The 27,445-nt window shown below is 46.2% G+C and overlaps 1 protein-coding gene across 3 annotated transcripts in view; it reads left to right on the plus strand.

The window, feature by feature from the left end:
• The window catches only part of Ak5 (adenylate kinase 5), a 170,408-nt gene that overhangs the window by 101,553 nt on the left and 41,410 nt on the right, over positions 1-27,445 (plus strand). For 2 of the 3 annotated variants that reach the window (XM_085677535.2, XM_048453554.3), the window contains exons 7-8: positions 4,331-4,421; positions 10,366-10,442. In XM_085677535.2, coding sequence (XP_085533661.2) covers positions 4,331-4,421; positions 10,366-10,442 — 168 coding nt within the window. Of the gene's footprint in view, positions 1-4,330; positions 4,422-10,365; positions 10,443-21,157; positions 21,227-27,445 lie in introns of all 3 variants that reach the window. The other variant, XM_087897463.1, reaches the window with a different exon arrangement.

The raw sequence follows: 27,445 nt of genomic DNA on the forward strand, positions 1-27,445 counted from the left end.
AACTAAGAAAAAGATTAATATGGAAGAGAAGGAAAAGAACAACAACCAACAAACAAAAACTGGAATGAGCCTGATCTTCCATCTTCTAGGACTAAAATTAGCTCCAGTCACATATCTCATGGCTTCAAAAGTGTGTGTGTGTGTGTGCGCACGCGTGCATTTCAGCCTTCCAGGGTGCTGTTCAGAACTTGAGAGCATGAGAGACAGTCGAGCCTAGGCTTAGGAAAGGTGTGGGTATCACATAAAGCTGAAATCTGTCTCTCATGGCTTTAGCTTCCTTATTGTGCAAACTTTCTTGACAAAGGTTTAAATCTTTATCTTTATTATTTTGTGTTTATGAAAGCCTCAGATTGCAAGAACACTGGGAGGAAAGAGAGAAGAGGAAGGGAAAAGGGTACTTTAATTAACTTAGCTCTCTGGTCGACTCGCTTTGGCGTCTGGAGGTTGACTGACAGCTCAGACGCTACTGGGCGCAGTGAGAAAGAAGTAGGAAAGGCACAGTGTGGTTCTCAGCCCGCAGAGCATGGCTCCCTTTCTCCATCCTCTCCTTTTAACCTCATCTTCGCCTTAGCCATGCTGTAGCAGGGTAAAACCAACACGGGTTAGTATCACTCCCTTGAATCACTGTAATCTGGTCCACAGCCTGTTGTACAGAATGTGCTCAATGGGGACCTGGGGGAAACCGACAGGTGAAGACACTTTCTTCACCAGCCTGATGACCTGAGTTCAATCACTGGAGCCCACAAGACCCCAATGCAGTGGCTCATGTCTGTAATCCCTGCAGTCCTACAAAGAGATGAAAGGAGGAGAAAGAATTGCCCATGGGTAGCAAGCCTGATGTGTGCAGCGCAGCAGGAGCATGTACACATACATATGCAGTCATGCCCTCAGGCACACACCCTTACATGTGCACAGGCACGCTCGCGTGCGTGCACACGCGCACACACACACACACACAAACTCACACATACACCAAATTTTAAATGGGAGTGGAGGGAACTTGTTATTCTTAGAGACGGAGTCTTGCTATGTAGCCCAGACTGGCCTCAAACTTCCTTCCCTTCCCAGCCAAAGCTCCTACATCTTGGGGTTACGGAAGTGAGCAACAACACCCAACATGCAATACTTTTTCAGTGACTTGCCAGGGGGAGCTGAGCGCTCATCTCACAGCATGGGCAGTTGATAGAGCCCACGGTTTGGCGTGGTCAGGAGTGTGCCCAGCCCCTGGCTTACAGCATTGGCAGCTGACAGAGCTCACACTTTGATGTGGCCAGCAGTGTACTCTCCCCTGGCTCTGCACTTACGTGACCTTAGAAGGGTCATTTAATCGCTTGCAGCCTCGGTCTTGTCTTTGTTCTGTCTGATGGCTTGGCTGTTTTATACAGTGCCAGGGATGAACCCGCAACCTCACACGTACTTCCCACACACTAGCAAGCGCCTACCACAGAGTGACATGTCAGGCAGAGGCTGTTTCAGACCTGACGGTGACAGTCCTGTGTGTGAGAGGGCGTCCCTGTGCTCACGCTGCTGGGCGGGGTACACATGTATGGGAACGCTTTCTCACACTGTTGTTGCAGAGTCTGAATGGCTGAAGTACACACGGCAGACAACCATCATGGTGAAGTAGTTTCTCAACCAACAGTGATGTGTTGTGATCTTTCGAGCCGTGCTGGTGTTGTGTTGATGTAGACAGTGAAGAACATTCTCTGAGATAGTGTTACTAGCTAACCAGAATTATCGAGCTGCCTTTCTATCCATCTCCAAACCAACCAAAGTCACAGTTACATTGTTAAGAGTTTGACTTCAAGGGGTTTTCTCTTCTGGAAGCATTTTATAAATATCCTAAGAGGCGTGTCTGGAATCTCTTTGCTCTGATTGCTTTTCCCAACAAAACTGTTGATTGAGCGTCTGAATTCAGTAAGAGAAGGTGGAGACTGTGAGTCTTCGATTCGGCCATCTGCAGCTTCCACGTACCCTGCACGCATCTCTCTGCACAGAACCGTGCCGGAACTTAGACCTCTCCTCTGCATCTTGCCCTTATTTCTTCTATAAAGACAAAACTTCTACAGAGCTTGAGTCCACAGGTCTGAGCTGCAGGAATTCAAATCAAAATACAGGGATGCCCTGTCTCAGTCACAGACCTGCCCCTGCCTCCTGCCACTTGGTGTAGGTATGCCTCTTTCATCTTCTGTGGTGGATTATGAAGCTTTGGAAACTCAATCCTGCAAAGAGGTTCCTTTGGCCCCGAATCCACTGCTGATGTCTGCAGACCTCATGGCAGGCTCCACGAGTCTTTAAAGTGTTGTGGTTTTAATGCAATCTTTACCTTTTTTTTTAACCTAGAAAATGGAAATGACAAAGCCAAAAAGACACTAAGCAGCCTGTGACTTAGAGGGAACTTTCAAATTTGTGACAGAGGGCATGTATGAGTGTGAGCATGTGTCTGTGTTCAGGTGCACATGTACACGGACATATATGTGTACATGAATGTGGGGGCCAGATATCAACTTTGGATGTCATTCCTCCGTAGGCATTCACCTTGTTGTTTGGTTGGCTTTTAAGACTTATTTATTGTTATTTCATGTGTCCAGGTGTTCTGCATGTGGGTTATATCTGTGTGGTACGTGTGTACATTTCCCAAGGACATTGGAGAGCCTGGGACTGAAGCTACAGATGCTCTGAGCTGTCCCTGGGTGCTTGGGATCAAACTCGGGTCTCCTGGAAGAGCAGCTAGTGCTCTTTACTGAGGATCCGTCACTTGTTTTGTGAGACAGGAGCTTCCACTGGGACCTGGGGCTTACCAATTCAGTCAGGCTAGCCAGCAAACCCCGGGATCTGCCTTTCTCTGGCTCACCAGCGGATTGCAAGCACCTGTGCATTCCCAAGGATGGCTCTCGTGGAGCATTCGGGGGACTGTTTACATCTGAGGGCCCTCCTGTGGCAGAGAGAGATGGCCACGGGGAGATCATTTGGTTGAAATTTCTGGCCTGAGGCAAGGGAGAAGAATGTTTTTTTTTTTTTAAGAGCCTGGCTTGATGCTGGAGAATGCACTCAGCAGAAACATGAGGCTGAAACAATGCTAAAGACGCAGCCCATTGGTTTTCTCTCAAACTCATCCCTAACTTTAGTTAAAGGTGGACTCTTGAAGGAGAACTGAAGGTGGGGCACCTGGGAGGGTAGCAGAGGGGAAGCTGGGAAAGGCCGTATCCCTATGGAGCTTTGCACAGCCTGTTGATTCAGGGGATGTGGTCAGACAAAGACAAAGACTTGTCTTCGCCCTTGAAAATGTGGACACCATTGTGCTGAATGGATGATGCCCCTTCCGCTCCCACTATTGCCATTGTCTTTCCTGATGTGGATGCTTCATCTGTGCTTTGGGAAGCTGTGTTTTTGCTTCTTTTCATGTGAATATGTGTGCTGTGGTCAGACTAGGAAATTCAGTAGAGCACTTCATTTTGAAATTTCCAGCTGGCCTCTCCAGTCCTCTTTCATTAAATGACATAAACAGATTGTTCTGTGAGTTATGACCCTAAGAATAAGAAAAGGGCTTGTTCCATGGGTAAAACATTTGGTTCACAAGCACGAGAAATTGAGCTTGGATCTCCAGGCCCGAATAAAGCCAGACACAATAGTGTGTATCTGCAACCCAGCCGGACACAGAAGTGTGTATCTGTGATCCAGCTGGAGACAGTAGTGTATGTGTGTAATCCAGGTAGACACAGCACTGTGTGTCTGTAATCCAGACACAGTAGTGTGTATCTGTGATCCAGACAGACACAGTAGTGTGCATCTATAACATGTACACGTCACATATACACACACACACAAAATAGTTACAGTAAAAATTTCAAAGAAATGTAGACACCAAACATCAATTTCCAGTCTCCACATGCTTGCACACACGTATGCATGTACACCTGCTCATACTTGTGCACACTCATACAACATACACACAATAAATAAATGATAGATAGATAAACAGAAATATTTACCCCTTTTGTTTATAACTATACATTTTTGTTTTTTATTAGAAAAATCAAATCACAAATCCATGAGTAAATTTTAATTATCTTTTCAGAATTTGCTTCATGTATTGAGAAGATGTTGCCCATTTTTCTTAGCCATAGCGAATGAGCATTTTCTCCCTACTGCCCTTCCCCATCTTGCTAGAGATCTGAATCCCAAAGCTCTCTGCAGACCCGGTTATAAACACTGCTGCTTTAGTTCCTGTCTCGTTATAGACACGACTGTATGGTGCACGCTCACTGTGTTTCACACTAACTCATTTATGTGTCTCATGTTGCAAACTTGTCTGCCCTGGTTTCCCCAGTTTGATGCCGACCGAGATGAGGATGCCGTGTTCTATGACATCAGTGTGGCAGTCGACAACAAGTTATTTCCAAACAAAGAGGCTGCAACAGGTAAGTCACCACGCCCTTTGGCATCAGAATATGAGAATCAACTGCCAAATGGCCCAGGATTTTTATCCATGGCCAAGGCTCCACCAGCTGCTATGGGACTGGACTTCCCTATTCTTAGCCTTTATTCAAAAATAAAGATTAAAAAATCAAATAGAAAAACTGAAAACCTCTCCCTGAGTACTTGCTGACGGTTTTCTTGTCGAAGCACATAGAAATCTTTGGCCATCATAATGTAACATAGCACCTACATCTCCACAGTAGAAAAAATACAGTCTGCCCCATATTTTGTGTGGCTGTAGAAGATTATAGTGCTCAGGGCCCCTCTATCTCCTGCAACTCTGTCTGGTTCCACCTGAAGAAAGCGTTCTCTGGTAGCTACACCCATCCCAACCCACAGTACGAGGGTCACCTGCAGCGACTTTCTCAGGCTGCTAGACCCCAAATCATGACACAAAGGCTTATTATTAATTGTGAATGCTCCACCTTTTCTTATGCTTGTCCCACAAGCTCTTATACCTTAATTTAACCTGTTTCTCTTCATCTGTGTTTTGTCTCGATGCTTTTTATCTCTTATTCTGTACATCCTAATTTCCTGTTTCCTCCATGTCTGACTGACTGGCAGCTGCCTGCCTGGCTGGCCCCTGGAATCTCCCTCTCTTTCTCCCTCATTCCCTCTCAAGCCTAGATTCTTCCTTCTACTTATTCTCTCTGCCTACCAGCCCTGCTCATCCTTCTATTGGCCATTCCATTTTTTATTAGACCAATCAGGTACCTCAGACAGGCAGAGTAAAACAGATGCAGCACATCTTTACACCATTAAATACAACATAAACGAAGGTAACACATATTTAAATAGTTAAACAAATGAAGCATAAATGAATGTAACACATCTTTTCATAGTTAGATATCCCACATTTTCCCCTTTTGTCTAAATAAAAAGAAAGGTTTTAGCTTTAAATAGTAAGACTACAAATATAAAATATATAAAATAAGAACAATTATCAAGTAAAAATTACATTTACAATATCCAGGCAATTTGTATTTTCAAATTCAGAGAAAATACTCCATTATCTATCCTTGGTGAATCCAAACATGTGTATCTAATTTAACTAATTTGTATTACCTAACTTGTATTACCAACCCAAAGTTATCTTTTTAGACCTAAAAACATTCTTTTGTTTATTAAATCCTAGTCATTTTAATTGTTTGGATAGGAATGTGTGTCCGTCTCATGCAGAAGATCCATGGCATTTCTGATTCTGCCCTTCTTCCTCCTAGCATTCAGTTCTTTTTTTTCCACCTACCTAAGTTCTGCCCTATCAACTAGGCCAAGGCAGTTTCTTTATTCATTAACCAATGAAAGCAACACACAAACAGAAGAAACTCCTACACCAGTCCTTGAAGACAATACAAAATAAATAAGAAAATCCTGGCTCTGGCTGTAATGGTCTAGAAAGAAGCTGCAGCCAAGAACAAGTGTTAAATCCTCTTTACCTCTATTCCAGAAAGTTAGACAACAATGTTCTTGCTCTCATATCTGTACCAGTTGGTATTTCTTCACGGAAATCTACAGTTTCTTCTCCACTTCTGCAGTATTGGTGGCCGTATCAGCTTCCATTTGGGGGCTTTCCTGCCAGTCAGTAACCCAGCTGCATTCTAACCATGCCATTCTAGCCACGCTGCCTTCCTGATAAACAACAAAATAAAACCTGTGGCTTCCCTGCAGGCGGGGTACCAGTGCCCTTCTTATATCCAAACACCCAGAATCCTTAGATGTCCCATGTCCAGTGATGTATTATCTCCACTCCTCACCAACACCATCCCTGCAGCTCTCTGATTGGCTTAGCGCCTGCCTCTGGCCTTTGCACCTGCTCTTCTGGTCACACTGAACACCTCTCTCCATCCGTGTGATTCCAGTGTGTATTCCACCCCACAACCTCATCCTGCATGGACCAGTTCCTCCTTTGTGTCTTCGAGACTCTGTGAGGATGTGTATGTCTTATGTGTTTGTGGTGTGTGTGTATGTGTGTGTGTGCGCACACATGCATGCACATGCAAGTGCCCAAGGGAGACAGCATATAAAGCATTTCTTTTCTATCTGGCCACCTCAGATGACCCAATGATCCAAGCTCCCACCTCACAGGTAAACCAGGTCTTCAGCTTGAGCCCCAGTATGCATTTGGGGCTCCTTTGCCTTTTCCTCTAGGCTGCAGGCTGATGGCCTCTGCACCCTCCCTGCAGGCTTCTCTGTGGAGCCCATTGGTAGTTCCAGCAGAACCATCTCTACCTACCTACCTGTGTCTCTGGGCTTGTATTTCCTTATTTAGAAAGAGGAGACAAGAGTGCCTGCCTCATAGGGGCCTTGCAATGAGGCAGCGGGTTTGTGGGGAAAGGGTGTCCCTGTCCCCCTGAAAAGGCTGCATGTGAGCTTGTGTCTTTGCAAAGGACTTGAAGACTCACTGGGAGAGACCGCGTCTTAGACTACATTTTGCTCTCCTTTGCCCAGATTTGTCTCCCCTATCTTTTCCTTCCTTCTTGCCCTCTCCCATCCTACCCTAGAGCCACTGAAGAGCCACCCTCCCCCCTCACTCAGGGGCTTGCCTTTTCCCAGATAAATACAGTGCTGTTCCTCAAAGGAGTTCTGCCGCAAAGTATGGCTAACACTCCCATCCCTGTGGCACAAGAGTGCCATTCTCAGGCTCAGTGTGGACAGGATTGGGACAGGAAGCACTCAGTCTGCACAGAGAGCGCCCAGGAAGGAGCAGCATCTGTCTGGGGAAAGTGCACAGGTCCTTTGATTCTTCTTCAGCTGTGCAGTAGCTGGGAGCAGAATGCCTTTCATTTCTAAATTGTGTTTTGATTTTCCATCATGAAACATGATCCAACAGTTTAATGGATATAGGGACGGGAGATATTGCTCCCCTTAAGCGGGGCAGTCAGAGGAGTGGAAGAGTCTCATTCAGTGCCGTCCTCTATGGCTCATGAAGCCCTATTGCAGGAAGTCTCCAAGTGGGAGGGGTGTCTTCCTACAACTTTAGACTGGCACCAGTGACACTGTCCCTGAGAGCAACGCGGTCTGGTTCACCTCTGCTGCCTCTTTAAAGCGCTTTGTCTCGGATTCCCACTCAACAACATGCTGAAGGTAGTGTTTCTGAAGATGCCCTTACCTTAAAACAAGTGATACTGCGTGTCTCAGGAAGTGGGGAGCCATTGCAGATCAGACCTGTCTTTGTTATCTAAAAAGGGGGGTATCTTTAAATCTGCAAAGAAACTGAAAACTCAAAATGGGGGAGAATGAAAGCCAGACTTTTTCCAAATGTCTGAATTCTGTGGTTGTTTCTGAGGAAGAAAGTCATGTCTAGTGTTTTTATGGTTGTGTCCTGGTTGGAAGACAGATGGGGAGCACCAGCATTTGTCTCCCTTGCTTGGTTGCTGAGCCTTGGGCTATTAGTAAAGTCCCCGTTTCCAGAAAACTGAGCAACCAGTGCTTTGAAAAATGCAAGCCATTCAATCATTATCTGAGCGGATAATGATACCCTTTGTCTATCATCCGAGATATATTAATACTACGGTTGCCAGGAGCAACAGTGTGTCAGGAATTGCCATCCCTTAGTAATGCAGTGAGATTTCTGTCAAAGCCCTTGATTAGGAAGACTCATCAATCTCCTCCTCCTCCTAAGAGGGAAGTTTGTTTTAATCAAAAGGCTTTTCATTCTGATGTGATTGGAAATAATTTTCTAATGAATTTGCTGCTGTTTCCAAGGCTAGCATGTGGTCCCTACTTGGTGGGTTGTTTAAGGGCCCTTCAGATTGCACGTCTTGAAACCAATTGGAAGAATGGTTTCCAACTCCACAAAATAAGTAGGACAAGGGACTCCTCTTGCCGCGTGTTCACCAAGACTTTGTGTTCAGATCCTGGGGACTCTCTAGGAAGCAAAGGACAGTCAGAGATGAGGGAAACACATTCATCCACACGCCTTCCTCTACTTGACTAGTCAAGAAGACAGCATCCACTCTGTGACTAAGGAGAGCCTTTAACACTGCTGTCCACAAAAGCTGCCTAGGAAGAAACTTGATTTTCCTGGCTTACACTAGATTCCAGTCTTCCACCTCTGATGTTTCCACAGCCCCCTGCAACGTGCTTCCTCCAAATGCATTATTGTCCTTTGTTGTCTCAGAATGCTGAATGGACAGCCATGCCCTCCGAGTCCTTGTCCATGTAGCTTACTGTACTGAACGGCGGTCTAGGTAGAGCCCTGTGGATGGCTCTGCCTAGAGTTTGTTGTCAGCAGGGTGCCTGAGCGAACAGAGACATGGAAGCCCAGAGTTCTGTCATTGCTGTCACACAGTAGCTCCTGCTCCAAGTTGAGATCATCCCGGGATAGGCAGTCAGACTGTCCTAGGAACATAGAAGAGACTGTGAAAACCACAAAGAGTGGTCTAACACTGAGTACCTTCTCAGTTTGGTGGAAAGTGGAGTTAGCAGCAGTCAGTAGCATAGAGTGGTGCACACCTGCACTTCCCAAGTTCAAAGCCAGCCTGACCTAAAGACTGAGGCTTATCTGCAGAAAGGGTGAGGGACACAGAGGAAGGGCAGAAGGGGTGAAATGTTAAAGTGCGTGGAGACACTGGGTGAGACCCCACTTTTCCTCTGGAACAAGAATCAGTATGAATCACTATTTCTGGGGTGCTCTGTTTCTAAAAAGTGGATGAAGTAGGTACTGTTTTGTAAAAATATGCTCCATTAAACTTTCATATCTGACCAAGAATGACTTGTCAAAACCCATTTACAGAGAAATGGGAGGTGGTTTGCTATTTCACAGAATACATAAACCTTTTATGGGCAGCTCTTTCCTTGCCAGGGAGGTGTGTGTACCAAAGTAGGTGGCGTGTCTCCCCACAGGAAAGCGTCATGAAAAAAGAACAAGTCCACTGTCCTGTGATAACCCATGATGGGAATTAATGGTTTAACTCTGAGCCTGGGGGATGATGGCAACTGGCTTAGTGCAGCCTGTCCTACCCGGAAGAGACAACCTCTCATCTTTGAAGACTAGGATGGTCATTGTCAACTGTCGGCTTGACACAATCTAGAGTCATGGAAGAGTGTTAGCTGGGGAGTTGTCTGGATGCCTGGCCTGTGGGAACTGCCTAGACCTTCCCAGCCTGTGGACATGTCTGTGGAGATTGTCTTGACTATAAGCTGAGGTGGGAAACCCACCCTACAAGTGGGCAACATCATTTCCTGAGCTGGGCCCTGGACTGTTGTGAGTAGAGAAAGCCAGCTGTGTGGCCAGCCGGCAGCGATGTTAATCTTTCTCTGCTCTTGACGACGGATGTGAGTGACAAGGTGCCTGAGTTCTTGACGTCCCCTCAATTATGGAGTAAAACCTGGAATTGAATGCCGAGCAATCCCTGTCCTCCCCCTGTCTCCTTGTGAAGGCGTTTGTCATAGCAAATGAAATGAAGCTAGAACTGAGGCTAAGGCCACCCGTAGGCTTGAGGCAAAAGTCATGGTTTAGAATGGGAAAATCAGCCCTTGTATGCAAGGGCTTCTAGAGAGGAGCTCTTCTGCTCTCTTCGTGGTGCCCCTGGTGTCTCTGTCACAGAACACCCTGAAGCCACCTCTCCTAAACACTCAGATCCCCTCTCCAACTTCAAGTTCCTGGCTCAGGTCCACTGTCATCTTCACTGATGGTCAGGTTTAGTATCTCATACTTTCCGGCTGTTGACAAGTTAGGCTCTTCCAGAGCTTGCTCTTCTGAAGGTTGGGGCAGGGCCCAGAGTGTCCGTGTCCTCTAATCCCAGCCCAGACACAGAGTGCGGCAGATGAAGGATTGTATAAATGCGTGTGCAGCTAAGGGAGCAGTAGGACGCTAAGGAAGCCTGCTGGGGAGCTTACACACAGACAGTCTTCACCAGCTAACCGTGTCTTTCTTAAACTTAGATTCAAGCGACCTTGACCCTTTGATGATGTTTGACCCTGGAGAGATCGTTGACACGGGATCAGATTATGATGACCAGGTCAGTGAACCTCAAAGAATCTTTTTATTCAAATGTGTTTAATTTTAATCTCTGCTTTTAATGAATAAGAAAATTGAAATTTTGACTTTGTGAGATCCTGACAGATCCCTGATAATGCGTTTCGTGTTACGCCATTGTCTCCTGTAGCTCCTTCCGCTATGCTTTTCTCTCTCACCTGTCCTCATTTCAGACCCAAACAGTTCATTAAGGTAGGGACTGATGGTTGAAAATTCCTTGAAATAAAAATAAGTTCCCCTTTTCTGTATGGTGGTTAATTTTGTGTAGTTGAGAGGATTAATAAATGCCGAGTGAAAGAGTAACTCATACCTTCGGGCGAAGGATCCACTGATGGCAAGATCAAAACAGGAAGAGTAATATTCCAGTCTGGAGTTCATGACTGACAAAAGAGAGCAGCAGCCTTTCTCCCCCCTCAAGGGAACAGCCCTATGCCGCCACACCCTGAGAGTACTCCCTCTGCCATGCTTCCCCTCTGTGACAGAGTGTACTGTCTCAAACCGTGGGTCAAAATAAGCCTCTCCCCCTTCAGTCACTCCTCTCGACACTGGTCAGAGCAATGAGAAAAGTAATGAATGTGCTCTACCTTCCCAGTACTAAACAGAGAACACGGCTGAGCTGTGGCTTCGGAGATCTGCTGTTCAGTGTCTAACGCTTTGCGGAGAATGATGCCCAAGAAAACATGTTTGTTCCCTTTGAACTGAACTGAAGACATCGATCTGGTCATTTCCCTCTCAGCAAGAACGTTCTCTACTGCTATATTTTATTGACTCAAAATAGTTGGCCAGTGATCCGACTCCCCAATTAGGCCTTAGGGTTTTTTTAAAGATAATGTCTTAGACTCCGTGCCCACTCCTGTCAGGGCTCCTCCAAAGTGTGTTCTTGTCATGGTTTCTGCTCCTGTTCCAACTAGTTTACATCACAAGTGAAGCAAACATGTCTGACTGCTGTCCACATATGATGACTGAGATGACTGATTGTGTGTGTGTACCGTGAGAGTGTGTGTGTGTGTGTGTGTACTGTGAGCATGCGTGCACATGTATATGTGTGTATATGTGTGTATGCGTGTGTTCATAAATTAAGTTCCTCCCATCACAAAACATGAAAATATTGACATAATGGTTACCCTGTGTTTAGAGTGCCTGGTGATAGTTATTAAGCATTTACTACAGAGAAAACTAAGCTATTGGTCTTGTGTTCACTGTTGTACTAACTTCCCACAGCAACTCCACAGGTAGAATTTTGATTTCCACCTCACAGATAAGAAATTGAGGATAGAGTCATTTGCCTAAGGTCACACAAATAGTTTCACAATGGAGATGTGGAGCATGGGATGTAGCTTCTTGCCTATAATATTTTTATTTGCATGTGTTAATTATAAATATTAATGGGTTTCATTGTCTTGTTTTCGTACATGTACATAATAAATTTTAGTCATATCCATAGATTTCCCTCTCGGAACCTCCTACCATGTCCAATGACTCCCCAGCCAATTAGTCTCTCTCTTACTTTGATATTTTGTTTTTACGCTTTGATGACCCAGTGGGTTTTATTATGGTAGTTTATAGAAGCATGGGGTCAGAGGTTATTTACAAGAATATTTACACTCATCAATGGCTACAACTTTGAAAAAAGTGTCTGACCTCCAGCAACCATTAACTGCCTACACATTCTCAGGAAGGAGAAGGGCCTTATGAGCGTTCTCCTACTTGAAGCCAGATTGTTGACCAGCCGTATCTTTTTGAAGTACTCACAGCTGCTGAGTTCAGGAGTACCACGACCATGCCATGCATAGAAGACAAAGCTCGGCATCATCCCCTCCTTACCCTGGCATTCTTTCTGCTCTGTCTTCCATGATGTTCCACAGGCCTGGGAGAGGGAGGGTGCTGTAGATGTCTAATTGTAGCACACATTTCTAAGACCCATAGTGCATTACCTCCCGTCCAACCCGGGGAAGACAAACCAGGGTATAGTGTTGGTGCCTCTTCAGTTGCTGACCCATAAGGTCTCAACCAAGGCAAATGGCCACTGCTCACAGGGAGCATCTAAAATTGTAGATGGCCACAGCAAGAAATCCAGCAACCAGTGAGAAACGTCACACACCAAGAGCTAGCGATAATGGAAAACACTGGAAGAAATCTCAGGTAGAAATATTTTAAACATTCAAAGAAATAAAGGAAGGCTAGACTCCATGAAGCAACTCTAAGAAAGGATGGGAAGAGAAAGAGAAAAAATTAATATTGTAAGCGTGATAGTTGGTTATCAACTTAACGGGATCTGGAATTATTTAAGAGCCATGACTTCAGGCACACATGTGAAAAATTAAACTGGACCCTGGTGTGCCCATGAGGGCCATTCGTTATTAGTTCATAGGGAAGGGAAGCCCCACCGGGAAGAGGGCTGGCACTATTCCCGGACCTTGGGTCCTGGACTGCATAAGAGGAGGAAGCTGGCTGAACATGTATGCATCTCCTCCTCTCTACGTCTTGACTGTAGATGCACTGTGACCTGCTCCTGTCACTTTGGTGCTCATGCCCTGATGGCAGCACCCTTGAACTGTGAGCCAAGATAAACCCCCCTCCCTCAGCCTGCTCTTGTCAGATACGCTTGCAGCAACGGGACAAATCACGAATGCACTTGGCTCAAAATACAATTGCTATTAAAATAAAAAAATCCATTAACAGTTTGAAAAGTTGGCTGAGAACAACTAAAAACAGAATGATGGGGCAGATGAAATCCCCTTAAAATAAAACAGAAACCTGAGCAGTTGTCTAGTGTGAAGAGGAACTCAGCAGGAACCAAGGGGAGAAGGAACCAACGAATGTATCCTGAACTTTCCAGAAGAAAAGAATGAAGTAACAAAGGCTGTGATTTAACAGACAATGGTTGAGAATTTTATAAACATGAAAAGGACATATACTCAGATTGGAAGAGCACACCCAGTCAAAAAATAAAGTTTAAAAATCCAATCTCCACTAGTCTCTTTTCATGCAGTCATTGGGTGAATGTTAAGTTCTATATTCCGGATTCTGTTTAAGTGCTTGTACTATAGCTTCGTTGGCCGCATGAGGACGTTTGCTCAGGGAGCTTGCATCCTGTCAGGGACGACACACAGTGCACAGCAAGCCCAGTATGTTAGTAAATTCTCTAGGTTTACCAGATGCCATAAGCAAAGGAAGAGTTGAGCAGGGGAGGGGAGCTAGAGAACCAGGGGGCGGGGCCGAGCACAGCATTCAACAGAATGCTCAACTAACTGGATGACATCGGCAAAGTGGGGAGATTTTGTGAAGGCAATGCACAAAACGGGGTGTCGGAGCGCACGCCATGAAAGCAAGTCCTTCAACGGGACAAGGCCCTGCCTACAGAAGAACAGCGGTTTGGAGGGAGCGGGTTAAACACTGCACTTGAACTTGCTGTCTGTACCGCGCTGGGAAGCCGGCGCCATGTCCTGTGACTTACAATCTTTACAGTAGCTCAGAAGGGCAGCTCTGCCCCTCCCCAGCTACAGCTGAGGAAACCAGAGACGCGTGATTTCCAGGACCACTCAGCCTACAGGCTATGGTCAGAAATCAAGCTTTGATATTCCAGGCACCAAAATCTGCTTCTCCTTTCTAAAGGAGCCACGATCAAGGTTACTGAAATCTATTGCCAGCTCTAGATGCCAATTTTTAGTTATTTTTCTTGACCTTGGTGCATTGGACACTGTAAAATTCACTGAATTTTCTTTTTAAAGAACCAGGTAGCAAATGTCTTGGGTCTTGCTGGCCATCTGGCCTCTGCTGCAGTGACTCAGACTAGAAAGGTTATAACAATATAAAAGCAAATGAATGTGGCAGAGGGCCAGTACAGTAATATTTGTGGGGAGTGAATGCTGAACCCCAACTAATTCCCATGTAAGCCAACCAAGTCAAACTGAAGGTGGAGATGCAAGTTGTGTCTCAGCGATGCCTTCATTTCTTTAGCTCAAGCATCTGCTGGAAGACAAAATATGATTTGATTTTTATTGAAGTAAAATATGTACTATTCTTAAAAACAATAACAACAACAAAGAAGCCTGTTTCATCTGAGAGGCTGACAGAAGTAGGCAGCCAGATGGATTTGACTGCGGGTGGGTCACGCGGGTGGGTCACGCGGGTGGATCACGCGGGTGGGTCACGCAGGTGGGTCACGCCTTGGCTCTTGATGACCTCCTCTCTGTCAGTGTCTGCTGTTCTTAGACCTGCATTCCTTCACTTCTTTCAGGTGGTTTTATCCCTAGGAATCGATGTGACTGTTTCTATGCCTTATTTTACTGACTTGGAAACTGAGGCACGGAGAAATTAGGCAGTTAATACAAAGTCACAACAGTCGACAAAAGTCAAATCTGGGAAGAACTCAAGAGGGGGAAGAAGAGTTGCAATCCAGAGAGCTGGGTCGGGAACAATAGGCTAAGCTGTGCTAAGACACTAAATCAATCAAAATCCAGTTGCCTTCTTCCCAGAGGACCTTTTATGGGTGACTTCCAAAGAGCTCATGGATGTCCGAGGGCCTGGGGGACTTGAGGAATGAACTTTAGCCAAATACGACCTCATCTTGTGTTTAGTAGCAATCAGTGGCTCTACCCAGATGATTACAAAGAAGAGGTTACAAAAAGGAACATCTGTGTGTCCAGGGAGGTCCGTGAGCCCCAGTCAGGCTGGATAGCAAGGCTCCTAGTCTCAGCCTAAGGCTCTAGCCCCACAGTCCCCTATTCCCTACTCGCTCAGTTTTCATTTCCCGGCCAAACTCTGCATTGATCCATTACTCAGGTACATGCCCAGCGTCCTGTCTGTGGCCCCCTTACACTTGACTGCATACCCTCTTCTCTCAGAGGGTTGGCTTCACCCCGAGCGCCTTGGTGAGCTTCTGTCACACTTATCTACCCACCAAATAGCACTGGTTGGATCTCCTATATGCATCTTTAGCTCAACACATCCAAAACCATTGTCCCCCACAAAACCTGCCCTTCCTTCTGGTTCCTCTGTTTCTGGGAAGGATACCACCATTCCCCCAGCTGCCCAAGCCAGAAACCGAGGTGCTTCCTCGCCCCTCTCTTTTCCCTCCCTGCCACCTCGATTCAGCCAGGTAGGAAATCAGATGTCCTATGCAGCAATGGTTCCTGTCCTCTCAGTCCCACTGTCCCTGCTTGAGCAACTCCTCTGCCCTCCTGCCCGACACCGCTAACCAGTCTTTCTGCTTCAGTCCTCGTATCACACGAAGTGATCGTTATGAAAGGAAGCCAACCATGGCGGTCGGCTCTTTTAAACCCCTCCTGACTCTTCCCTCACCTCAAAGTTGCTTAATGCAACCCATGGGGATTATGAATGAGAATTTGTCCCCTCCATTGCTCTCCAAGCTCATCCCTGTGACTGGTCCAGCCACACCAAGGTATTTGCAGTCATCACTAAGCAGAGTTCTCCTTTGCAATCTCTCCCCTTCATAGAGAAGCTTCCCCAGCCCCTTCACCCTCTCCCTGAAAGCCCTGATTGTGTGCCATAGTGGCCAGGCTCCTGGAGGAAGCCCTTCGCTTACTAACATGCCTGGTCAGCCAAATGTGGCTGTAATCCCAGCAACAGTGAGGGAGAGGCAGGTGGAACACTGTGAGTTCGAGGCCAGCCTGGTCTACAGAGTGATTTCAGGCCCAACTGGGCTATGTAGTGAGACCCTATCTCAAAAGAAAAAAAGTTCACAATCATGGTTTGTTCATCTTTTTTCCGGAACCCGTGACACCTTAAGTCATAATATTTGTTTGCCTGTTGTAAAACATGGGATGCCTTCTGTCACTGTGACTGCCACGCAACCTGCTGTACAACACATGCACCACAAATGGGAGCAGTGAGAGCACTGGGGAGTTAGTTCTAGAACCTTGTTCCTTTTGTTAAATCTGATGCAGTTCTCGGCTCTGTGGCTCGGGTTGCAGAACACATAGAAAGCCCGAGTATCTGCAGCTCACTGGCCAGTGAGCTTTTGCTCTGACTCCCCGGCCACCTGTGGTCAGCTGAGGTCAGTGCCCTAGGCTGAGCAGCAGAGCCTCCTGGGAAATGAATTGGCTTCACCATCTGTCTTGATTCCATGCCTCTAAGTGCAGCCCACAGGCTTCCAGAGAGAATATCAAGACACCGTGCCATTCCCAAGCACACAGGCTTTCTTAAATACATCTTGTGCTCGAAACACCTCCATTAATCTTCCTATGACCTCACTGTTGTCTGTAGGGGGGAGCATGTTTTTATTAGAACAAAAGAAAATTATGGAGGCAAAACCAGAAAACAAATGTAAATCCGTATTCATTAGGCATTTCAGAAAGGCTAAATGTCATAGAGAATGAACCTGGAAGCATCATTTACCCACCCCAAAGTTAAGAAATAAAGCTGCAAACAGCTGGAAGGCAGCAGTGTGCACCACTGCACCTTGAACACCGCACCACCCATGCAAAACTGCAGACAGCAGAAGACCTCTGTGTATCACTTCCTGGTCCCAGCCTCTGGAGGCATCCAGTGCTCTCAGTGCAGGGTTGATCAATCCTACATCTGTCTTCCTGTTTCCACTGCATCTGTAATGCCAGAACTAGGGGTGCAGGATCTTCATCTCTTATCAGTGATACCTAAAACACCTGGTGCGGGGCAGGCAAACATACAGAAACCACTCCTTGGCTGTGAAACAATGCGTTCCTAAGTCCTGTTAGTGTCGTCTTGTTACATATTCAATCCCTTATAACACCTATGTCGTTCCTATCCCATGCAACTTGATGCTTTTCTTCAGTCTGTGTTGATAATGCAGATTGCTAGGTGCATTTTGACTGTGTTGTAACATAACTACATGCAATACTAACACAGCTTCTGTTTCTATGATTCTATAATTCCTTGTGTTTTCTTTATTGTCTCCATTTTAGTTTTCAAGTCTTGAATAGTTTCTTTCTTATGTTTGATTGCTTTTTCTTGGTTTTCTTTAAGAGATTTGTTGATGTCTTCCAATTTTTTGTTTGTCTTTTCTTCCATTTCTTTGAGGGCGTCAAACATTCTCCTGAAGTTATTTTTAGGTCATTTTCTTCTGCTTCATCTCTATTTGGTTGTTCAAGTCTTGCTGTTGTAGGGTCCCTAGTGTTTACTGGTGTCGTGTTGATCTTTATGGTGTTGCATGTGTTCTTACCTTGTCTACCCATCTTTTCCTCTGATTGGTTTAGTTGGGGCTGTCTGTGACTCTGGTGATCAATCTTCCAGGTGCCAGTGGATCCAAGGCTCAGATGGTTGCTCCTCATGGTGCAGTCAGTGCCACGGTTCTGAAACCTAAGAACTCTTCCAACATATCCCTCCCCAGATTATAGTTTTCTTACCCAGGGAAATGAAATACTGCCATTTCTGGGTCCCACAGTGAGGGAATGCTGACCTCAAAGTGGGATTGGGGGACACAGCTCAAGAATGCCTTTCCTAACAGCGTACTACAACTTTAAGCAGATAAAGAAAAAAAAATGTGTGTCTGAAATTCATTGAGGGCAATGAGTGGTCGGTTCTCAAGTTACCATGGTAACCACTCAATTAAGGAGAGAAAAAAAAGTGTACTTATTATGCTTACTGTTGAGCTTAACATTCTTTTAAAAATGATGATGATGAAGAGGGGGAAAGAAAGTAATATATTTAGTAAATTCTTTTCCCCAGACTTTTCCTAGGGTGTTTCTTCTGCATTTTAATCAGCAAATCTTTACATACTTTGCACGAAGCTGAATGCTAGAGTTGTCGCTAAGGTGAGGAGCCAGAGCCTCAGATGTTGTCTCAGAAGGCTCTTTGGTAATGTGTGCGAAGACCTAGCCTCCGCTGCTGGACCAGGACCAAATGCAGCTTACAGGCCATGAGGTGGTGCGGGAGAATTGTCTGTATTCTGTCAATCATGTTTTAAATAAACGCTGATTGGTGAGACAGGAAGTATAGGTGGGTCAACCAGACAGGAAGTAGAGGCAGGGCGATGAGAACAGGAGAATTCTAGGAAGGAGGAAGCCCATTCCTCCCCAGTCCTGTCCAGACACTGAAGAAACAGGATGTGACCTGCCCTGCTGAAAAAGGTACTGAGCCAAGTGGCTAACACAGATAAGAATAATTGGTTAATATTAGTTATAAGAGCTAATAGGAAGCCCGAGCTAATGGGCCAATCCGTTTTATAACTTATGTTGATCTCAGTGTGATTTAATTTGGGGCCTGACGACTGTGGGATCCAGGCAGAACAGAAACCCCAACAAGCAGCAGGCCCACATGTAACAATGAGGAGTAGCTAGTGGGTGCTAATCCTGGGTCGGAACCCACACCTGTAACCTTTGCGAAGAGATGTGACTCTCTGAAGATATGAATGGCGAACAGCTCTGCCTCCATGCTCTAAGACCCAGGATACAGTGGTGCTTTGTATGTGTACAGGGATGTAGTGCTTACAGGATAAGCTGGCATCTCACTTCGGAGCAACCAACCACCCTCTGGAGCCTCGAGTGCTCTCTCCACGCACAGCGGTCTCCGTGACACCCCCAGACTGGAGATGTCACTTCTCGGTCTACTATCTATCCTTCGGTCTTTCCTTCTGTTGTTGATGTTCAACGACCCCCTCTGCCAGGCACCTCACTGTACCCCCAGCCATCCACATGCCTGCTCTGAGCCCCAGCCTCCCCAGGGTTCCTTTGTCCCTCCAGAGTGCTCTTCCTAGAACATCTGTGTTTCTCCCCACCACCTTCCCTTCTCTTCCCATTTGACCAATTGAGTCCAGGCTTCAAAGCTCTCACTTCATAGTCTGGGAAACCTGCATCTATTATACATTCCTTTGGAAATACATTACTTATGGATTAAGCAGCGTCGATCTTCAGGTAGACACCAAACTCCACGAGTACAGGAGGACATGGCTGTGCCTGCCCTTTCCCCCCAGATCCAGCCAGTACTCCACAGACAAGTCTTCAGCGCTGGATGGAGGTTCTCTCACCTTTCCAAGGAGCCCTCAGTGGAGTTTGAACCCAAACCCAACATTTTTTGCTAATATACTGTAAGGCCCCGCCTTTTCTGTGGATACCCACACCCGATCCAGGCGCGCGCTTTCCCGAACTCCGGCCCACAAGAATGGACGACTGTCCTGAGGGTTTGAACAGACACACACAAAAGAGACCTTGCTCACTTACCAAAGAGTAAATGACCACTTTATTAAAGTCAAGTCGGGTATTTATACCAGTGGGCAAGGGGGTTCAAAAGGGCAAGGCCTCCTCCCATCAGGAGCAGGAGGAGATTACAGGTGCCCGGCGCCTCAGGCAGAATCAGCTGGGAGGGGCCAGGCGTGTGGGGCCCACTGCTAGAACTGGGCGGGGGGGGGGGGGGGGGGAAGACCTGTGTACCTACAATATACCACAGTGTTGCAGATCACAGAAATGAAATTATCCTCCATTACGTAAAGACCTGAAATACAAAATAGGGACATTTAGAGAGAAAAGCAACAATTTCTGTCAACAGCACCCTCTTAGCTGTCAGCACAAAGCAGATAGTGACTTTCTGTGTGGAGTCACGCTCCCGCCTGGAAACAGCACCCCGCTTCCTCGACTATTCATTCATGCGTATGGCTGACTACATGGGGTCTTCTGAGTCCTGGGTAACAGCATCCTTCTAACTGCCAGGGCTGTGGTCATGGGTGGGGTCCTATCCCACCCCACCCTGGAGCCTCTGTTTCCTGACTTTCCTGATCCCTGCTTCACTGCCACGAGGCTCCTCTCTTCTAACCCTGCATTCTGCTCTCTGTAGGGCGTACTGTGCAGAAGGGAGGGAGCAGGGCAGGGAACGCAGCCCAGGAGCCCAAGGCTACTGACATCTTCATTGGAAATTGTGAGGTTGATGTTCAGGAGTGAAAGGTGGATCCTAGGGAGATGTCTCAGTGGGTAGTGTTTGCCACTCACACCTGAAATGTGATTTCAGTCTCCAGAACCCATGTAACACAGCTGGATGTAAAACAACTGGACGTAGTGGCACGTACCTATAGTCCTGGCCAGCTCTGGACATAATGGCATGTACTTATAGTCCTGGCTAGCTCTGGGAAGGTAGAGGCAGTCATACCCTGGGGCTCTCTGGCCAGCTAGAAAGCCTAACTGGCAAATTTCTGTCTCAATGAAAGACACTTGGGACTGCCCTTTGACCTCCTTATGTTCACACGCAGAAATGTTCACACACCTTAATACATACATATCCATATGTTCATACAACAATAAAAATTGTTTCAGGGAAAAAATGTGTATGTTATCTAGTTTCCATATGGTAATTCTATTCTTGATTTTTCCCTAAAATAACTACTATTGTATGAAACCCACAGTATAACCCCCCCCCCCCCGTGCTTACTCTGATTCAGGTCTCTTCATTGTCTATTTTAATATCACTAGGGAAAACTTATGAAGGGGCATTGAGGAGAGGGACTGGCTCCTGCCTCTTAGACCTTTCCATTGTCCCTCAAATAGCCGCAGAGTGAGCTGTATGGGCAGTCATGCCTAAGGCAGGCCTCTAGTTCCTAGCCAGAAGGAAAGGGGCGCCCATCTCCAAGGCAAGGATCCTGCCTTCCAATGGCCCTGACCTCGCTTGCAGTTCTTACAGGAGAAGATGGCCCTGGATTCACGGGGCATTTCTGAGAAGACCGTCCTGCCCTCTCCCATGTTTCATCCTAGCCTCCTTCTCTTGACACCTCAGGAGATCTGCACCACGGCCATCATCAGAGGAAAGGAATGGTGTTTCCCCTGCTCTGCATCAACAAAGGAGGTAGGAGCAGTGGCTTCCACCCTGGAACGTGTGTGCAAGGAAGCAGCGCTGGGCTGGGTCAGCAAGGGCTTAGGAGCTGCTCATGGTGGTGCGCGCCTGTGTAATTGCAGTTCCAGCAGTCAGGAGGCAGACAGAAGGGTAAAGAGTTCAAGGCCAGCCTGAGTTGTACACAAGACCTTGTATTCCCAAAAAGAACAAAAGCTTAGAAAACCCATCTGAGCCATGTTAGCCAGCCAATCCTCAGCCGGGAAATAGAACACACATCCAGATGACGGGGAATAGCTGAGTCTTGCAGCATCAGACAGGAACCATGGATGTGTGCCCATAAAAGCTGTGAACTCTCTTTTGCTCTTGTCCCCATGTTTTCTTCATGTTATATTCTGAATATTTAAAATGTAGAGCGTTGATGTTCTTACGTCAATTCAGGCTAAGCCCTCTCTAAGCACATGCGCCTGCTAGGGACATACACATTGGCTCATGCCGTCAACACCCACACAGCCCCATGGCCAAGAATATCTGTGTGGTGCCCCTCTAGGGGCAGCCATCCCTAGAGGGCAGACTCTGGTTTCTAGTCAAGAAAAGGGAGGTCTTTTCTTTGTTCCAGGGATCCTGCCTTCCACTGGCAGTGTCCTCACTTCTGAGCGTTCACTGGGGCACAGGCCAGCCTTGTCTGAGCATTTGTCCTCTCTCGCCATCACGGCATTTCTTTGTTGTGTGCAGTGCTGTGAGGGGCTTGCAGAAGTCGGAAAGGGCAGGCCAGTTTCCTGGGCTCCTGCATCAGGAGCCCATGCTTTGGTGGTGGTTGAATGTGTGCTATTCCTGGTGATGTCATTGTGCCTTTTAAATATTCCCAAAATACTCTTCCCCAAAGGCTTTCAGAAGACAGCGCATGTTTCTCTTTACCACCTGCAGAGTTCTGTGCTAATGTCTGAAAAGAAAGAAGCGCTCTAAAGGCTGGCTTCGCGGTCCAGCACGTGGCCTGGAGCACACAACTACGTGAGGTCGCACTGCAAGCCATGCTGGGAGATGACTTCTGTGTTGTCCTGAGAAATATATATATATCAGAGTGAAAATAGAAAGGGCAGTCATTCTTGGGCTGAGGGATTTTCAAGTATCATTTCAAAAGAAGAAGCTGGGATTCTATTAACTGGTGCTGCACCGTTGCCTAGAACCTTGGGGCGTAAACCATCATCTTCTGCTGATTTCTCCAGATGTGGGTGGGACACGAGGCGTGGCTGAGCATGGCTGGGCGGATCCACTGATTTCCACCCAGTTGGATATGTCAGCCTTGCTAAGGTACAACACTAACCGAGTAACTTTTACCGGGGAGATAGGAACAAGTCGAGATGGAGTACTGATAACAGACCGAGGATACCAACCCAGCTAAGACTAATTCCAAGAGCCAAGGAATCTGAGGGGTCCCTTAAAAGAGTGTGGGGACTCAGCAGCTGCGTCACTGGAGTTCTCTGTAAAATTTTATAGGCGTCTTCTCCAAAGAGTCTCCTTTGGCTGAGAAAATGTTTTGTAGATATTACTGGTGTCAACCGCCAGTTGCTGTGGCCTTATTCAGTCAGTTGAAGGTCCCCCAAACCCACCTCTTATCTCTAGACTCACAGTCATCTGTGAATGTCAGGCTGGTCTCCTCAGCCCCTTCAATCGCGTAAGCCAGGTTATTACATGAACCCCAGGAAAAGACGTCAATGGGCATGGGTATAAATGGACCAGTCTGTATCCGACTGGGCAGCCAGCAGCTGACGAGGCCCAGGCTGCACGGGATGATCTCAGGTACGGTGAGTCAGACATCGCTCTATGTGTCCTTTCATGCACATGCAGGCAAGCTCATGTCTGTTCCTGTTGTGTGTTTGGGGGGGGGGGTGACCGACAGAGGAAACGGGGCACATGGGGCTGTTGAAATAGGGCCTAGGAGTTAGTTCAACCTCTGCCCAGCTTCATTCTGTTGACTGAGGATTGAGTCACAGAATTGACAGTAGGTCAGGGGTGGGGACGATGTTCACCTAAATTAGGACGCAGAGCTCTTCAGGGAGGGAGAATAATGTGGCTGCCCGTCCTGTGCTTTGAAGAGTTTGGTACCGCCAAAGGACAGATCCCAGGGCTTTTAAAAGCCAGACATGGTGCATGGCTCTAAGTCCACAACTCAGGAGGACAGGCAGGGGGTTCATGGGTGTGAGGCCAGCCTGGGCTGTGTAATGAGCTCCCAGTCAGCCTCAACCATACAGGAAGATCCTATCTCCAAAACTACAAGAGTTGTATGTAGCTTAGTGGTAGAATACTTGCCTAGCATGCTTAATTTCTATCAACACACATGCACATGCGCATACATGTATGCACACACACACACACACACACACACACACAGACATACACACACTTCACCTCTCAAATAGTGAGATTATAGAATGATTTGCCCCACCTGTGGCTCATTTTCCCGTTCATCAAAAATACTCCCCAAGTTTAAACATCTTGGCCAATCTAGAAAATATCTCTTTCCTAAAACCTCTGCTTGTTCTTTCACCGTAGCGCAGTCTGGTTGAAAGGAGCTGATCTGAAATTAACCTTCAGAATGAGCCTCATCAGGAGAGAGCCCACGACTGTGGGCCTTCATGATCAGGCCTTGAAGGGGGAAAGCACCAGAAGAGACGGCCACTGTGTACAGCACACCAGGGCCCTGAAGGGAGAAACAGACCCTGCACTTCTAGAGAAAATAAAAGGGGGTTCTCACTCAAAAGTGTTTGGGGTGAGGGAGGTGAAATGGGCTCCACACCCCCTGACTTAGTTGGGTTCAGGCTACATGCCAAAAGGCAGGCGCTAAGTGGGACCATACTCATATCCTACAGCTTCATAAGGAGGGGCAGCATGCTTGCCTATCAACTCTCTGTCCCAGAAAGAGAGCTGTAAGGGAGGGGGTGCATCCCTGATTTCTGTGGAGGAAGGGGGGGGCCTGTGATCTAACACTTTGACCTGTCACTCTGATGTAACCTGGATGTTGCCATCCTCATCTCGTTGGTCCTCGGCTCCACTGCCCTTGTCTCTGTGTCATTCTCTACCCAGCCTCACCCTCAGATGCTCAGGGAACAGAAAATAACATTAAAGTGGGAGAGTAGTGAAGGCGGGAGACGCTGGTGCATGATAGCGCTAGACTATAGATGATTCGGGAGTGATCTTTGGGAAGCTGCGTAGGATGGTGATAATTGAGGGGGTCAGAACTACAAAGCTTTAGGTTTACCCAAAGGAAAGAAAGTTGGGGAGACGTTCTCCGAGGCCCTAGATAGACCTTTCATGTGTGCATGTGTGGAGGCCAGACATCAACATGCAATGTCATCCTCAATTGCTTGCCACGGTTTTTTTGAGACAGAATATCTGAATCTGGAAGTCACCAATTCAGCAAGACTAGCTGACCAGTGAGCCCCAGGGTGCCTGCCATCCCTCCTTAGGCACAGTGGCTCTTTATGTGGGTGTTAAGGATCAAACTCTAATCCTCTTATGCAGCAAGCACTTAACCAGCTCAGCTGTCTTGGAGAGAGCACCCAGGACGTGCACTTCAAAATCACCTGTAACAACAGTTACAGGGGATCTTCTCTTTCCTTCCGGCTTCTGCCAGCACCCACCCACACATGGCACACTTTCAAACAGACAAACACACATACAAATATAAACAACATGAACCTTTCAAAAGTACCCACAACTTTGCCCCACCCCTTAGCCCGCCAGCTTCTTAAAGCCCCTCTTCACAGCAGTGCCGCCTACGCCATGTGTGAGGAAAAGTGAGATTGGTTCCTTCCGCACCTTCTAGAAGACAGGTGAGTTGACATCAACACACAGCTATGAAGTCAGGAACGGACAGTCTACTGAAAAATTGTTTTCCTTAAAATCGCTGATTAGAAACACCTGCCTTTCAATTTATACATTAAAAGGAAAAGCACTACTCTAAGAGGGTGGCCTGGAAACTTCTGGAAGCTGCTCAGATGGATAGCCTGCAATTGGGCAGCAGGGGAAGGCTTAGTCAGGCGCACACTGTAGTTTTTCCGTCTCTGTTTAGCAGTTATCCAAGTACTTCATGGCGCGCAGGCCTCCCACCATGCACACTTCAGTAAACAGCAAATGAGACTTGCTGCAGACTGAATTCTTGAGTGTAACTAAATTACATACCACTTCCTATACATTTGGGGGTTTCTTTTTTTCCTGCTGGAAAGACAAGAGATTTCAAAAACTACCTTTTCAGCTGAGTAGTAAAACTTTGATTCTCTGTTGGATCACTCAATGAAGTGAAGTGCGGCTCACACACCTGGAACCCCAGCACTCCAGAGGCAGAAGCAGACTCGTCTCTGTGAGGTCAAAGACAGACTGGTCTGCATAGTGAATTCCAGGTCAGCGAGGACTGGAGAGTGAGACCCTGTCTCAAAAACAAATGAAGCTAGAGAGATGGCTCAGACATTACAAGAGCACTTGCTACCCCTTTGTAGCACAATTTATATACAAAAACAAAAATAAAACAGAGGCAAGTATTGGGGTTCAACCTGAAGATCAGAAAAGCAAAACAGCCAGCCACTGGCTCTTACCTCAACCTCAGTCCAAAATGGTGATCCTACTTCGAGGAATCTCAGAATGAGACTGTGTCTGGGAGCTGTCTCCTCCCATCTTCTATTCCTCTCTAGGGCTGGGATTAAAGGTGTGAACCCGGTTTCTATGGCTATTGGGATTAAAGGTGTATGTCACCCCTGCCTGGTCTGTAAGGCTGACCAGGGTGGCTGTTTTACTCTCTGATCTTCAGGCAAGCTTTATTTGTTAAATTATTTATTTATTAAAATACAAATGAGATATCACTGCACGCTTACACAGGACTCTGATACCAAAACACACAAAGACTCAACCAAAAAAAGAGAATTACATATCAGTCTCACTCATGAACATGGATGCAAAAATACTCAATAAAATACTGGTAAACCAAATCCAAGAACACACCAAAAAAATCATCCACTATAATCAAGTTGACTTCATCCCAGAGATGCAGGGCTGGTTCAACATACAAAAAACTATCAATGTAATCCATCATATAAACAAACTGAAAGAAAAAACCATATGATCATTTCATTATATGCTGAAAAAGCATTTGACAAAATCCAACACCCCTTTATGATAAAGGTCTTGGAGAGATCAGGTATACAAGGAACATATATAAATATAATAAAAGTAATATACAGCAAGCCAATGGCAAACATCAAATTAAATAGAGAGAAATTCAATGTGATTCCACTAAAATCAGGAACACGACAAGGCTGTCCACTCTCTCCATACCTCTTCAACATAGTCCTTGAAGTTCTAGCAATAGCAATAAGACAACAAAAGGAGATCAAGAGGATTCAAACTGGAAAGGAAGAGGTCAAACTTTTGTTATTTGCAAATGATATGATAATATATATGTGACACCAAAAACTCTACCAGAGAACTCCTACAGCTGATAAATACCTTCAATGAAGTGGCAGGACACAAGATCAACTCAAAAAAATCAGTAGCCCTTCTATACACAAAGGATAAAGAAATTAGAAGGGAAATCAGGAAAATATCACCTTTCACTATCATCACAAATAACATAAAATATCTTGGGGTAAAACTAACCAAAAGAGTGAAAGACCTATTTGACAAGAACTTTAAGTCTTTGAAGAAAGAAATTGAAGAAGATACCAGAAAATGGAAAGATCTCCCATGCTCTTGGATAGGTAGGATCAACACAGTTAAAAAATGGCAATCCTACCAAAAGCAATCTATAGATCCAAGGCAATCCCCATCAAAATCCCAGCACAATTCTTTACAGACATTGAAAGAACAATAATCAACTTTATATGGAAAAACAAAAAAAGTCAGGATAACCAAAACAATTCTGTATAACAAAGGAATTTCCAGAGGCATTACCATCCCTGACATCAAGCTCTATTACAGAGCTACAGTAATGAAAACAGCTTGGTATTGGCATAAAAACAGAGAGGTTGACCAATGGAATCAAATCAAAAGCTTGAGTATTAATTCACACACTTATAAACACATGATTTTTGACCTCTAGCATCTTATTCACTAAAGCAAATGCTTGACTTTCACCCCTCTTGAGTGTGTGTGAGTGTGTGTGTTTGTAGGAAGCCGTTTTCTTTCCTTTTCCCGTCCCTTCTCCTTCCTCTTCTCTCCTTTCCCTCCTTCTTCCCTTTCTTC

This window comes from Myodes glareolus, chromosome 17 (assembly GCF_982192425.1).
Source record: "Myodes glareolus chromosome 17, mMyoGla1.1, whole genome shotgun sequence".
NCBI classification, from domain to species: domain Eukaryota; kingdom Metazoa; phylum Chordata; class Mammalia; order Rodentia; family Cricetidae; genus Myodes; species Myodes glareolus.